Source organism: Callithrix jacchus, chromosome 15 (assembly GCF_049354715.1).
Source record: "Callithrix jacchus isolate 240 chromosome 15, calJac240_pri, whole genome shotgun sequence".
Lineage (NCBI taxonomy): Eukaryota > Metazoa > Chordata > Mammalia > Primates > Cebidae > Callithrix > Callithrix jacchus.
Genome location: NC_133516.1, coordinates 17,733,757 through 17,747,500, shown reverse-complemented (window position 1 = coordinate 17,747,500; position 13,744 = coordinate 17,733,757). Strand labels below are relative to the sequence as shown.

General features: G+C 39.5%; 1 protein-coding gene across 26 annotated transcripts in view; it reads right to left on the bottom strand.

Moving 5' to 3' along the window:
• The window catches only part of LPP (LIM domain containing preferred translocation partner in lipoma), a 745,086-nt gene that overhangs the window by 125,677 nt on the left and 605,665 nt on the right, over positions 1 to 13,744 (bottom strand). For all 26 annotated transcript variants that reach the window (XM_035276043.3, XM_078350484.1, XM_078350478.1 and 23 more), the window contains one exon: positions 3,418 to 3,587. In XM_035276043.3, coding sequence (XP_035131934.1) covers positions 3,418 to 3,587 — 170 coding nt within the window. The remainder of the gene's footprint in view (positions 1 to 3,417; positions 3,588 to 13,744) is intronic.

Below are 13,744 nucleotides of genomic sequence, written 5' to 3'. Positions count from 1 at the left end.
TTCGAAAGAAATCTAGCAAGGCAATGCAGAAGTCCTCCAGATTAAATTTGATTTGGTAATATAAATCAAATAATTTATGCTAAGGATATGATTCAAAATAAAAAATAAAAATTTCATTCAACTATCTATAGGCATGTTATATATAATTCTAAAAGTTTGGAAAACACAATACCTTTTGACTGGCAAACGGTTTTAAAATGAAGTGTGTTATGAACATTGGTATTAGGTTAATAAAAAATAGAAAACAAAATATGTCAAATGATTAAAGAGAATTACAATGCTTGACTGAATCAAACTAGTTTATTCATACCTACTTAAGCACAAGGATTAAGAACAAACTCAATAAACCACAGGAAAATATTAAAAGTCACTGAACCAAAGCTGAAGGCATTATTGGTGCATTTTCCCTCAATATCATGTAAATATGTAATTTAAATGGGATCCTAAGTTGATCAACAACCAACTTAGGCAGAAGTAAATTTAATTTATACTAGACTGGTCTCATTTCTGAACCCAGAGTATCAAACATGGTGGTCCTTATACAGTAAGCCAATGTCTTAATAAATCTCATTCCATCAATAATGAAAAAAAGAAAAACAGCCACACTGAGTGATGGCCAACAGCTAGGCTTGCTCTGGTTTGTATAAAATACCTTTTAGACATCCGTTTTCAACAGTGTAACCAAAGGCAATTTTGCTGGATCACATAGAAAATGCTTCCTATTCTAAGGTCTTTGGTTTCAAGAGAGACACACAGTTCGAGGATTCTCCTTACTGCAAACTCGATCTTCAAGGCAAATTTGTTTTATTTTATTTGTTCAGTTTCCTCAACCTCTTTACACTTCTAGTATGCAGCTTATTGGACTTAAAAAGTTCAGAAGAAATTAAAGTTCTGATACATCCATCTGAGGGCTTCAGGGCTATGCTGAACTCAAATCAATACTGAACAAGGGTCTTTGAGTAAAGCTTAACTGAAAATTCTCATAAGAATTAAATTACATTTTAGAGTCACCACAAATAGATCTCATTAAAGGAAAACTGTGATTAAATGTTTTATGAGGAAAAGAAGTAAAAAAAAAAAAAATGGTTAGAATTTCCATTATTTGAATTCACTCAGCTCTTCCAAGTATGTGATTAAATATCTCCCAGATAGTTTTCCTTGTCATAAGCATAGTATAGTAACAGCAAACCAAAGAATAAAGGGCTGGCATCCTACAGAATCACAGAGACCCATCCTATGCCTGGAATGGAGATAGAAACTTGAGCCCACACACCATAGAAACCTATTATTTAGTCAGATTAGACATTCTCCAGTCTTATTACACACTCAGAAAAGGAAGCAAACATTTAAAAATGGGAGAGGAGTATGTCTGAAAGGTTATAATTTCTTTAAGGCCAGTGAATTTCATTGCACAGGTAAGGTTCCCACATTCAGAAATATTAAACAGGTCCAGAAACTTTATATTAAAGTTAATCCCAGAATAGCATTTATTCCACTACTTTTCCTGAAGAGGCCAAGTGTGCTTTACAAGGATCATCTCATTTCTTCTTCATGAGCCTTTGGGGAAAATAACTGCCATCATCCCCATTTTATAGATGAGGAAACTGATACTTGGAGTAAATAACTTTCCCAAGGAGATGAAGCATTAAGTGATGGAACCAAATTCAAACTCATGTTCTTCCCACCCTATTGCGTTATTTCCCAATACTGTATGATTTCTAGCTAACTAGAGCTAAAGAAGACTGCCACAGGAGCATCATTAAAATAGCGAAAATCAACAATGGAGTCAAAAAGGACAAAAAACATACAAAAGAGCTATAAAAAAAACCATAACAGTTTGTTTTGCTTGGTGTAAAGATGCCACTGGGTGCCTCCACACACTCTGCCAACATCACTACCTTAGGGGGCATGGCAACAAATAATTTCACAGACGTGGTCCCAACTCATTGTGAATGACACTCTGTTTAGTCTGCTTAGAAAGGCAAGGAATTATGTAATACCTTTCTTTTTCAATAAAGATTTTAATCTCTTGTTTACTAGACTTACTCTTATGCATAATCTCTCCTTCCAGATCAATGGCATTACTTTATTTTTATGTTTAGGAAAATTAAAACCATGTAGCATCTGCAAAGAATATAAGACTCTGGAGTGTGAATAACTGAATGTAGCCTTGGTTCTGACACTAATGATAGGTCATATGAAGTCACTTTCCTCCTCTGGATGTCTTGGCATTCTCATTGCTGAAGAGAGTAATTAGGCAAATTATTTTAAGGTTTTTTTTCCCAGCTCTATCATTGTATGGCTTTACATGTGTTTCAGTCACCTTTTGAAATAAAATGAAATAAAATTGAACCTAAGAGAACCATACTGAATCCTGCAAAGCCTTATTCTTGATGAACTTTCAGATCTGTGCTATAGACCCCAAGGTTACAATGAGTTACAACTGCCAAGTTATAGGAAAATACTACCCAGGCCAAAAACTTCTTCAATAAACATGAACTTTGCAAAGCAAAGTATGACTCCCAATACCCTGTACCCAAGGTTTATTTTCTGTTGAAATCCCGGGGCACTGAGGGCCAAACCATGACTGTTTTGTGGGTTTGCAAAACAAACAAACAATCACACTACTTTTCCCATCAACATGTGTTAAACAAAGATTAAAATCATGCTGAAGAATAGCAAAGAAATTTGCATTAGATGATAAAAGTTTCTATTCATCAAATTACCCTATCAGAGGATAGTTTAAGAGGTAGATTAAGTAAGCAGCACTGCAAAACACTAAGGTAACATGACTGAGAGTTTTTTAGTTACCCAGGTATATTATTAAGATATAGTTTTGTGTTCTGTAATAAAGGAAAACAATGATAAGCTGATTCAGCATTACTGTTCGTTTCTCTTTAAGGTGCTTTATAATAAACAGTTCCTCTGTTTGCATCATTAAAAACCTGCTCAATAAGAGGGTTAAGAAACATTTTGGTAGATAAAGGTGACTCAAAGAGTCCAGTATTCTGGAGGAGGACTGACAAGTCCAGAAATTCTGTAAAGTTTCCCTGAAAATACTGGGACTTGAAGGGCAGGGTAAGATCTTATACGAGGTGTGACTCAGCTACTTGGGAAGATTTCTGATGATTCAAGGAAGAAAATTTTAGCTTGTATAAACATGCTTAAAAGCCACAGGCTGATGATCTTCTAAACGGCAGCCCCACCCTAATACACCTTTCTAACCTCATATGAATGGGGGATATGCAGAAAAAATTACATATACCAATTTGCACACACACACACACACACACACACACACACTTTGAAGTCTAGGAAGAAGTAAAGATTTGATGGCTATATTCTATCTGGAGTGACTGTCATTCAGCCACAGAACACATCTTTGCAAAGCACTTGAGAAACAAATCTGGAACTTACAATGTAGCAGGGCTCGCAGTATGCTTTCTTCTCCACAGCATAGAACGGCTGCCCTCGGAGCTTGTTGTTGCAGATGATGCAGGTAAAACAATCCACGTGGAAGACCTGGTCCATGGCAGTGCATCCTGTACCTTCTCCAACGACGTTTTCTCCACAGCGAGCACAGCGGCCTGAACAAAAAAGGTTTGATAAGAATGCACTTAAGAACACTTTAGTCCTGCTAAAGCCGAAGTGGAGGAGAGAGCAGATTCATCACGTCAGCAGCAATAGAACCCCCAGTCCTCCCGTCATTAACACTAGCAAGGTCACCGGCACAGGCACCCCAATCCTCTACAAGATTGGCATGGTGGGGATTTTACATTAATCAGTTGAAGAGATTGTGTCTCCTAGTCTAAGTTCTTACAGAAAGGAACAGTAGAACCCAGTCTCTGGCTTTGAGGCCCATGCTCTCACTCTAATCTCATACGCAAGTATAAAAGGAACATGACTCAGGATGTTTGGAGTGGAAGGCACAGTCTAGAAAACAGTACAGAAAAGCCTTTCTTCTTGGAGATTCTACGCACCCAGTTAGAATATAAGATAATTGGGTCCAAACTCAAATTTTAGTTCCTTTCACAAAAGCCCTGTTTGTAAAACCTCTGCAGCCAGTCCTCCACGACAGGCAGATTGCAAGGCAGTCCTTTAATTTCTAGATCGCTTTGATGGCTAAAATGTTCTTTCTCCTACTGAGCCATAATGCTTCCTCATTCTAACTGCTTACCCCATTGTTCTAGTTCTGTCTTCTGAGACCTCGTGAAACAAGTATCTCTCTTGGACTTGACACCCTTTAAGATATCAAAATTCAGTGAGCACTGCTTCCATGTCTGTTATTCCCTTGAACATCCCCACATGCTGCAATAGTTTCATATATTGTAGGGTTTCGAGTCTCCCAGGGCTGTGGTTCTCATTGTTCATGCAATATTCTGCATAGCTCCAGCATTCTTAAATTGATTAATGTGGCATCTGGCCTACATATGGACATCAGGTTTCAGTTTTTAAAATTTGCAGAAAGCTTTAAATGATAACAATAAAATATACTTTGAAACAAATATTTATGTCAGTGAGAGGCATTATACTGGTTGCCATCCGTATCTCTATCTGGCTTCATCATGGGAATCTTGAGCCAGACGTCATGCCTACATCTAGTTTCCCTTCTCAGTCTTTGTTTCTGTTAAGTTAAAGAAAGTCCTATCTATTAATTACAGAACATTGGGAATGTCAGCCAGAAGCTGTAGGCTTTGATAGGTGAGGTATAGCAAACATAGAGCTTCTCACATGTCAGATGTTTTTCTAGTGGCTTTAGATATATTAACTCGTTTCATATTCACAACAATCTATATGCAGGTACTGTTGTTATGCCTATTTACAGATGAGGAAACAGAGTCGCAGAAATGGCTAACTAACCCCCAGTCTGAGCAGTCTAGCCTCAGCGTCCATGCTCTTAACCACAATGCTATATTGCCTATTACCAGTTCTGTGCATCTGGATTAATACAGCTCTGACCTTAGGGAGCATTATGGAGAGACTTCTCACTGAAGACTGCTTTCAGCGCTCCATCGTATTGGATTGACAACCATTTCACACTCAAACATGAGAGGGCTAGATGTTTCAACTTGAGAGAAAAAGGGTAAATTTATGTCTAATTCTCTCCAGTTGTGGTGCTGGAAAGTATCTCTTTATATCATCGTGTGGGATTTGAATGTGTCTTTAAATATAACCCAAAGTATGCATCTTAGTTGTTTGTTTTTTTCCTAAGGAATAAGAAATATGAAGGCCAGGTGCAGTGGCTCATGCCTGGAATCCCAGTATTTTACGAGGCTGAGGTGGCAGATCACCTGAGGTCAGGAGTTCAAAACCAGCCTGGTTAACATGGTGAAACCCTGTCTCTATGAAAAATACAAAAACTAGCTGAGCATGGTAGTGCCTGCCTGTAGCTTACCCAGCTACTCGGAAGGATGAGGCAGGAGAATTGCTCGAACCTGGGAGGCAGAGGTTGCCGCGAGCTGAGGTTGTGTCACTGCACTCCAGCCTGGGTGACAGAGCAATACTCTGTCTCAAAAACAACAACAATAACAACAAACCCCAAAAGTGCTGGAAAAAGAGTTAAAGTATTGGAAACTGAGAGCCACTACTACAGTTGATATTATTAAAAGTCTTGATATTTGATGAAAAAATCGTGTATAGCGTTTGTTTGTGGCAGGCTTTAAATGTGAACTTGTACCTGTTTTTATCATGAGATAAAAGATGGTTTTACATTTTGGACCTTCCTGCCAACAATAACAAAGCTGTTTCATATGACACTATTTTTGTAATTATTCTGAAGAAAGAAAAAAAAACAAACCACACACACAAAACTGTGCTATGTTTGAAAATGATGCTTAAATTCTATCAGCTTCATGCCACCTGACAACATTTCATTACAAAAAATGAATTGGGAATTAGGAGTAAATGAATTGCCAATCCATACGATTATTAAAAGCATACTAGAGGCCAGGTGCAGTGGCTCACGCCTGTAATCCCAGCACTTTGGGAGGCCGAGGTGGGTGGATCACTAGGTCAAGAGATCGAGACCATCTTGGTCAACATGGTGAAACTCCGTCTCTACTAAAAATACAAAAAATTAGCTGGGCATGGTGGTGCGTGCCTGTAATCCCAGCTACTCAGGAGGCTGAGGCAGAACTGCCTGAACCCAGGAGGCAGAGGTTGCGGTGAGCCGAGATTGCGCCATTGCACTCCAGCCTGGGTAACAAGAGCGAAACTCCGTCTCAAAAAAAAAAAGCATATTAGATTCCTGTGAAAGCTGTAATTTTATATTTCACATTTGTTAAATGGAGTCAGGTCCACAAAGTTATTTTTCTATATTACTCTTTCCCTTTCTAGGTGTCAAGTGGATTCATGACATAGGCACGAGGGGCCACGAGGGATCTGTGGACCACACTTTACCCCTTCCCAAAGCAGTTGACATTAAATATTAAACTGTTGGTCATGGCAGTCTACTAAGCAGCTAGAAGTAGCAATTTTGATTCAGACTATGATGCCTGAAGTGTAATATCTGGAATCCAAGAACCTGAGCCTACATGGCTTATGGAAAGTTTGGGAGGCCGAGGTGGGTGGATCACAAGGTCAAGAGATCGAGACCATCTTGGTCAACATGGTGAAACTCCGTCTCTACTAAAAATACAAAAATAGCTGGGCATGGTGGTGCATGCCTGTAATCCCAGCTACTCAGGAGGCTGAGGCAGAATTGCCTGAACCCAGGAGGCGGAGGTTGCGGTGATCTGGGAGCAAACTTCAATCACTGATTTAGAGGGAACAGCTAGAGCAAAGCCTTAAAGGTCAGGCTGAAAAGATAAACTTTGATATGGTCAATCTATTCAACCTCAAGTATCTACTCTGGCCCACAACCATGTTCTGCTTCTGGGTGATAAACAAAAATGAATTAGACAAGGTCATTGCCTCTCACAGTCAAGACTACCTACATGCAATAGTCACATGGCAAAGCATGTAACACCTCTTAGAAGAAAGTGTTATGGAATGTGGGAGGAAAACCACATTCAGAGGGGCTCAGGAAAGGTTTTGTGGAGAAAGAAGCATTTGAGCCCAAACTTCAAGGATGGAATTTTGATAGGTAAAGGTGGAAGAGCGTAAAACATTCTAGTTTTCCCTCACAGAGAGAATGAGTAACTGTGGCTTGAATACCAAAACACTGCAGTGGCTGTGTGATGGCATCTCATGGTTTGTCTTCCCAGCTATGAGAACAGATGGACAGTATTCCTAAGAAGCAATCTTCTATTTGATGCCTTGGAGAATATTCCTCCAGAGTGGGACAGCCTAATATGCTGGACTCAAACACGGCCAGCTCTGCTGCCTCTCATTACTTTTTCTATTCTTGGGATACACTGGGGACACCGGCCTTGAAGGAAATCAGTCTGGCACCTTTGAATCACAAGTACAGAAAAAGAGCAAGGAACAAAAAATAAAAATAGCCCCTTATATCCGCAGAACAGAAAAGGTACCTGAATGTTCCCTTTTCACATGAACAAACATTTACAAAATATGTCCTTTAGGGAAAGATTCAGAATGAAGAGAAAGACCCAGGGATGGTGTGAAGAGCTTGCTGGCAATGCTGAGCACAGTCAATCAAAAGATGCAATGACAGAGGGCTGGCGGCCTATGGAGAAATTTGTCAGTGAATTAAGATGTCCAAACAAAACAAAGAAGGGTGTTTATATGTTATTACTTATTTTCTACATCGCTTTGTACTGACTCTAGATTGAGCCATCAATTATTCTTATCCTCTACCTCCGCTCTCCCATCTATAGCAACCTCAGCAAGGTCTCGGAAACGCCTGCTTTCCACCACACGCCTACTACCTAATCATGTTTCCTTTCAAGGGCTATTGCAATGGCTTCCTGACTGTTCTGATGTCTCTGATTTACTTCCTCTTACCCACAGAAAGGCTTTACACAAGTCTTAATAATGGAGCTAATCTGAAAAGTGAGAAATTAAACAAGTCATTTTTAGGGATGGCATGGGTGAAGGGTGGCATTCCAGGCAAATCTACAGGTTGAACAAGGGAAGTAGAATAGTATGATACGGGTTTTCAAGGTTTTTAAAATTAATTAATTATTTTTTTGAGAGACAGGATCTCACTCTGTTGCCCAGGCTGCAGCGCAGTAGTACAATCATGGCCCTCTACACTCGTGAACTCCTGGGCTCAAACGATACTCTTCCCTTAGCCCCCACCACCAGTAGCTGGAACTACAGGCACGTACCACCATGCCCAGCAAATTTTTATTTATTTATTTATTTTGGGACAGAGTCTCGCTCTGTTGCCCAGGCTGGAGTGCAGTGGCGTGATCCCGGCTCACTGCAACCCTTGCTTCCCAGGTTCAAGCAATTCTCCTGCCTCAGCCTCCCAAGTAGCTGGGATTACAGGCACGTGCCACCATGTCCTGCTAATTTTTGTATTTTTAGTAGAGATATGGTTTCACCATGTTGGCCAGGCTGGTCTTGAACTCCTGACCTCAGGTGATCTGCCCGCCTCCACCTACTAAATTGCTGGGATTACAGGTGTAAGCCACTACATCCACTAAAAAATTTTTTTTCTGTAGAGACAGGGACTTGTTTTGCTTCCCAGGCTGGTCTTGAACTCCTGGGATCATGCAATCCTCCTACCTTGGCCTCCCAAGGTGCCAGGATCACAGACATGAACCACTGCACCAGTGTCATATTTATTTTCTCTTTTGGAAATATGAATTTGTTTGTTTCATAATGGCAAAATAAACTTTTTATTTAAAAATGTTTTTCCTGTGATCACTACACAATTGACAAAATAGGCCACTCTTTCGCAAACACTGCTTATTCTTGAGGCAGAACCAAAGCTGTCCATAGCCATTTTGAAAGTTGATGTCATGGTGACTGTAGACGACATACTCCCAAACTTGCCCATCATTCAACATCAAATGTAAAGTAATAAAGATGTGGAGACATCAAGCTAGGTCACATTTGTCTTCATGTCTTTCTTGATACTTGAATTATAATAGACATTTCAGACACAAGCAAAGTTAATATTGTACCTTTAAATATGATAATGAACTGAAGATTTATATGCTAATTTTATGATATATCAGCATTCCCATTAAGCATATTCTTCAATATATTCTGAAAAAAGTCTTGTTCTAAAAGTTGAATCAATAAAATTATATAAGGGTAGTGAAGTGATGGCAACGTATTCCTAGAAACAAAACCTGCTCCAATTTATCCTACATATGGCCACTGAAGTTATTTTCCTGAAGCACAGTTTCCATTAAGCTGATTCAAAAATTATCTTCCACTGAAGGCACAAAAAGATAGCAGAATGAGTTTGCATTCTTTATGTGACAGGCACACATGACGTTAACTGAAGGTTCTAGGGTGATGGCATTTTCTTATCACCAAAGCTTTTATTTCATGGACTCTGGCATATTGAGGCATGTAATATGGACAACTTGTTTCTTAAATTGCTTATATTCTAGGACAGTGACTCTCAGTCTTAACCTGTATATTGCAATCATCTGGGAAATCTAAAAAAATACTATCCCTGGGTCCCAACTCCAAAGATTCTGACTACATTGGTCTGGGGGTAGGATATTGCAAGAGAGAAACTGTTAAAACTCTCAGGTGATTCTATATTGAGTCAAGTCAGGCTCAGTGTTCCAGGGGATGCCTATTTCTGTCCTGCTTGTCAGAATAAAAGCTGACAAGTATCGTCCAAACATGTTTCATCTGCATGCAAAACAGTTTGGGGACAGACTGCTCAACCACGAGTTGGCTGAAAAAAAGAAATTCCTAAGGCATCATAATACATGTTGTTTTTCACCACCGAGAGTATTCTCCCTAATGCTGTCTTTATATTTTAGTTTGAAAAGTTTGTAGTGGCTTTCCATCCATTGAAAATATACATGAGCAGAATCAGCTAAATTTTCTCATAAAATATTTTGGTAGCATTGAGCCAGAGAAAGCGGTTTACTTATATTAATTGGAAGCAGTCCGATAGAACAGGCTTATTTTAGGTTGCTGATGAATTTATCATATGGCATTGCTGTAGCCTTAGGCAATACAGAATGCACAAAGAATGTCAACTGATAGCCACGTAAAGTAAGGTATCATTTATCACATTATACATCAAACTGAGTTCTCACTATTTTCTTGGAACTCTGTCTTTATATAATGTAGCAATATCCAGTCTCCTATGGTTACTGCCACTTAACTTTGTGAATACAAGAGTTTTTATCATATCTAAAAGCAGGACTGTAGGACACATGTAGTTGTCACTGTGCTTATGTATATCTGATTCTGTAGAGAGGTTTCCAGGTTCAACAAGTATGTGGATAGTGGGGAAAAGGTAGCTGCGATGTTTGCTCCCTTCTCTCTTGTTTTTCCCTCTACGCACACATATACACATACACACCCACACTCAAATACTCTCAACAAGAAAGGGATCAAAGACTGCCACTAGGATGGGTGGTAGACATAAAACACTTTCAGAGACAGTCAAATTAAGAAACATTTTAACATCTTAGTCCAAAATGAGAAATTAAGCTAAAGTAAAAAACAAAAAAACAAAACAAAACAAAAAACACGCAACAAGCCAAAACCCCAAGGTTGTCGGGGACAGGAGTTCAGGAATGAGTGGATAAAGGGCTGGGCAGCAAACCAGATGAGATGAAGTCAAGGCTGTGATCTCCCTGTAAGGGGAAGTTGTTATAAAGTCTAACCACGATGTGATTCATTTATAGACAGTTATTTGCTTAGCTTAGACCTTCAGCTGAGGTGGTAAGTTAGGAGGGGGAGTCCCACATAAGGTTGCAAAACCAAGCATATTTTACTGATGTAAATACATCTATTGGGAAGGAGCCTAACAAAAAATAGAAAATTATTATGCATTTTTGTCTGTGCCAAGTACTGCTCCAAACACTTCACAATACATTCTTTCATTTAGTTTTATCAACCAATTATTCTCCTTTTAAATAAGAAACCTGAGGTTTCATCACCCAACCAAAGCCTCAAAGGTGGAATGTGGTGGGGCTGAGATTGGAACCAGGTCTGACTTGTAAAGCCCATTTCCTCAATCAGCACATATTTCTCTGTATATTATTCAATCACAACTCTGACGTTAGAGGTATTGTTTAGGAGCAGAACCCATTAACGCCTGCAGCTAAAGAGGAAAGGCCAGTCCAGTATCACTTCTCCAACCCACAAGCCTCAGGGGATCTTAGTGAAAGTCATGATCTACCACAGGTGGGAATCAGGACAGGTGATGATGTGTATCCTTCAACTTTAGCTTCCCGCCGGGAAGGTGTGTGTGAGAACCACTGCTGTAACGAGAACTCTGTGCTTCTGTGTTCCACAAGGAGCAGCTTGTCCTGGGGTATTAGAGTGCAGTGGTGGCTAGTGGTAAATGGCCCAGGAGCTACATTCTAGGAAACTGCAACTTCAATATTAGGTTGAGAGGGGCTGTGAGTCGGGCACCATATACCCTGTTCCCAACCTTCACGACACTAATAACATCTACACACATAGTCATGACAGTAACTTTTTGATAACAACTTCCCATTTCAGGAAAAGCAGCAAAAACAAAACAAAAATACCACCACCACCACCACCACCACCAAACAAAACAAAAATAACACTGCTTTGCAGTTTAGAGTATGATACATGGTATCTTTTGAACAAAGTTAGATATAACATCGTGTAAAGAAAATCAGATGTGCAATTCTTGCCTCTGTTACTAGCTACTGGCAGCTTAATCACGTTTCCTAAATTTCCTGAGCCGGAATTTCCCTGTCTTCAAAACAAGCAGGGGAGTAGGTACACTCACGAGATAAGTGGTCTTAGTTGAGTCACTTATCCAGCCATTCTGTCAATCCCTCAACAAGGCATTTATTTAGTTTCTATTCTGTGCCAAGTACTGCGGTAACCTTTCCTAGGCTTTTCTAAGAAGGAGGTGATCATAACTGCCTTAAATACTTGGCTATACAATTCGGAGAAGGTAACATCTAGAAGGTGTCCAGCATGAGACCTACTTCTTTCTCCTTCAGACTATAGGAGGTATAGTTCAATGTCAAAATAAAGAGCTCACGACAACTAGAACAGAAAGATGCATGCTTTGGACTGTTCTCTAAAGATGACAGTCAGTGAGTGGAAAAGAGAGGTGGCTATGTCTCCAAGGCAGTTAGTTAAGATTTACATTTATCAGTATTTTACTGATGGAATTCTGTGGTAAAAATTTCAAACCTAACCCTATAAAAATTTGTAGACCCGGGGGTGATGATAACAGTCAATATTGATTCAGCACCTTTTTATGTGCCAGGTGTTCAATTGTATTATCTCATGTAATCGCCCCAACAACTCTATGATGTAGGTTCTATCTTTAGCTCCATAATAGTTGACGAAAAGGCAGCCTAAAGACATTACGTGCCTTGCCCACAACCACAGAGTTAAATATTGAAGCTGGAATTGGGGCTTAGGCAGTCTGACTTGAAATCTATCCATGTAACCAGTTTTCTAAACTGACTTATTATTTTAAAAGTCTAAAATTTCCAAAATTATCTGGCCAGGCAGGAAACTTGATTAAATGACAGAACATTCCTGACAGAAACAGCAGTATTTCTTTTGGCCAAAGCAAGGTTTCTCTTGAAGTTAATTTTTACACATAGACATTTTCACATTCTCAGTCCTAATTTTTAATCTAGCCTTCTATATTTAGAATTCATTTCATGATTGATCTACTAACAGAAAAATCAATATTTACTAGTACAGTTAGAACCACTATTGCAACAATTATTTTTCACTTATGATTTGAATCTGCTCTATGATCTCTCTTATAGAAATTTGTAATTCACATAGGTCCATTCAAAGGGCAAATTTGCCCTGTAGTTTTAGCTTTTGTGGTAGGAAATCTCCAAGTTTATTCTGATTATTTGAGAACAAATCTGACAATAAGGGAACCCAAGAGGGTGTTTCTAAAGCTACTGTATTTCAGTAGCCAGCAATACAATAGTCTTCCCCCGTGAAGCCGACAAGCATTCCTTATATTTGTCTAGTGCTTTATCTTATTTATCAATGCATTTGATCCCTCAATAATCTTTGGAGGCAGTAAAGCAAGGGTTATAATCACTCTCATTTTAACAATAAAATACTAAAACTTTGGCCAGGCACAGTGGCTCATGCCTATAATCCCAGCACTTTGGGAGGCCAAGGCGGGTGGATCACGAGGTCAAGAGATCGAGACCATCCTGGCCAACATGGTGAAACCCTGTCTCTACTAAAAAAATACAAAAATTAGCTGGGCATGGTGGCACGTGCCTGTAGTCCCAGCTACTCAGGTGGCTGGGGCAGGAGAATTGCTTGAACCGGGGAGGTCGAGGTTGCAGTGAGCCGAGATCACACCACTGCACTCCAGCCTGGCACCTGGTGACAGAGCAAGATTCTGTTTCAAAACACACACACACACACACATATATATATGTATCTCAAACTTAAAAAGGTTTAGTGGCCTAAAGTTTAGTGGCCTATAAAACTGGTTCAATGTGTGACCTAAGACTATGTAAACTTAGATCAGATCCAACAGAGGTCAGGCAGAAGAATATGTTCCAAATGAGGTGGAATCCATGTATATAACATGTAATTGTCATATTGATACCAAGGCATAAATGGGAGCCACAGTTTGCAGATAGAGAACTATGACTCATTTTGTAAAGAACATGAGGTTTTCTCTAGTGTACCTCTTACCTTCCTGTTTCAC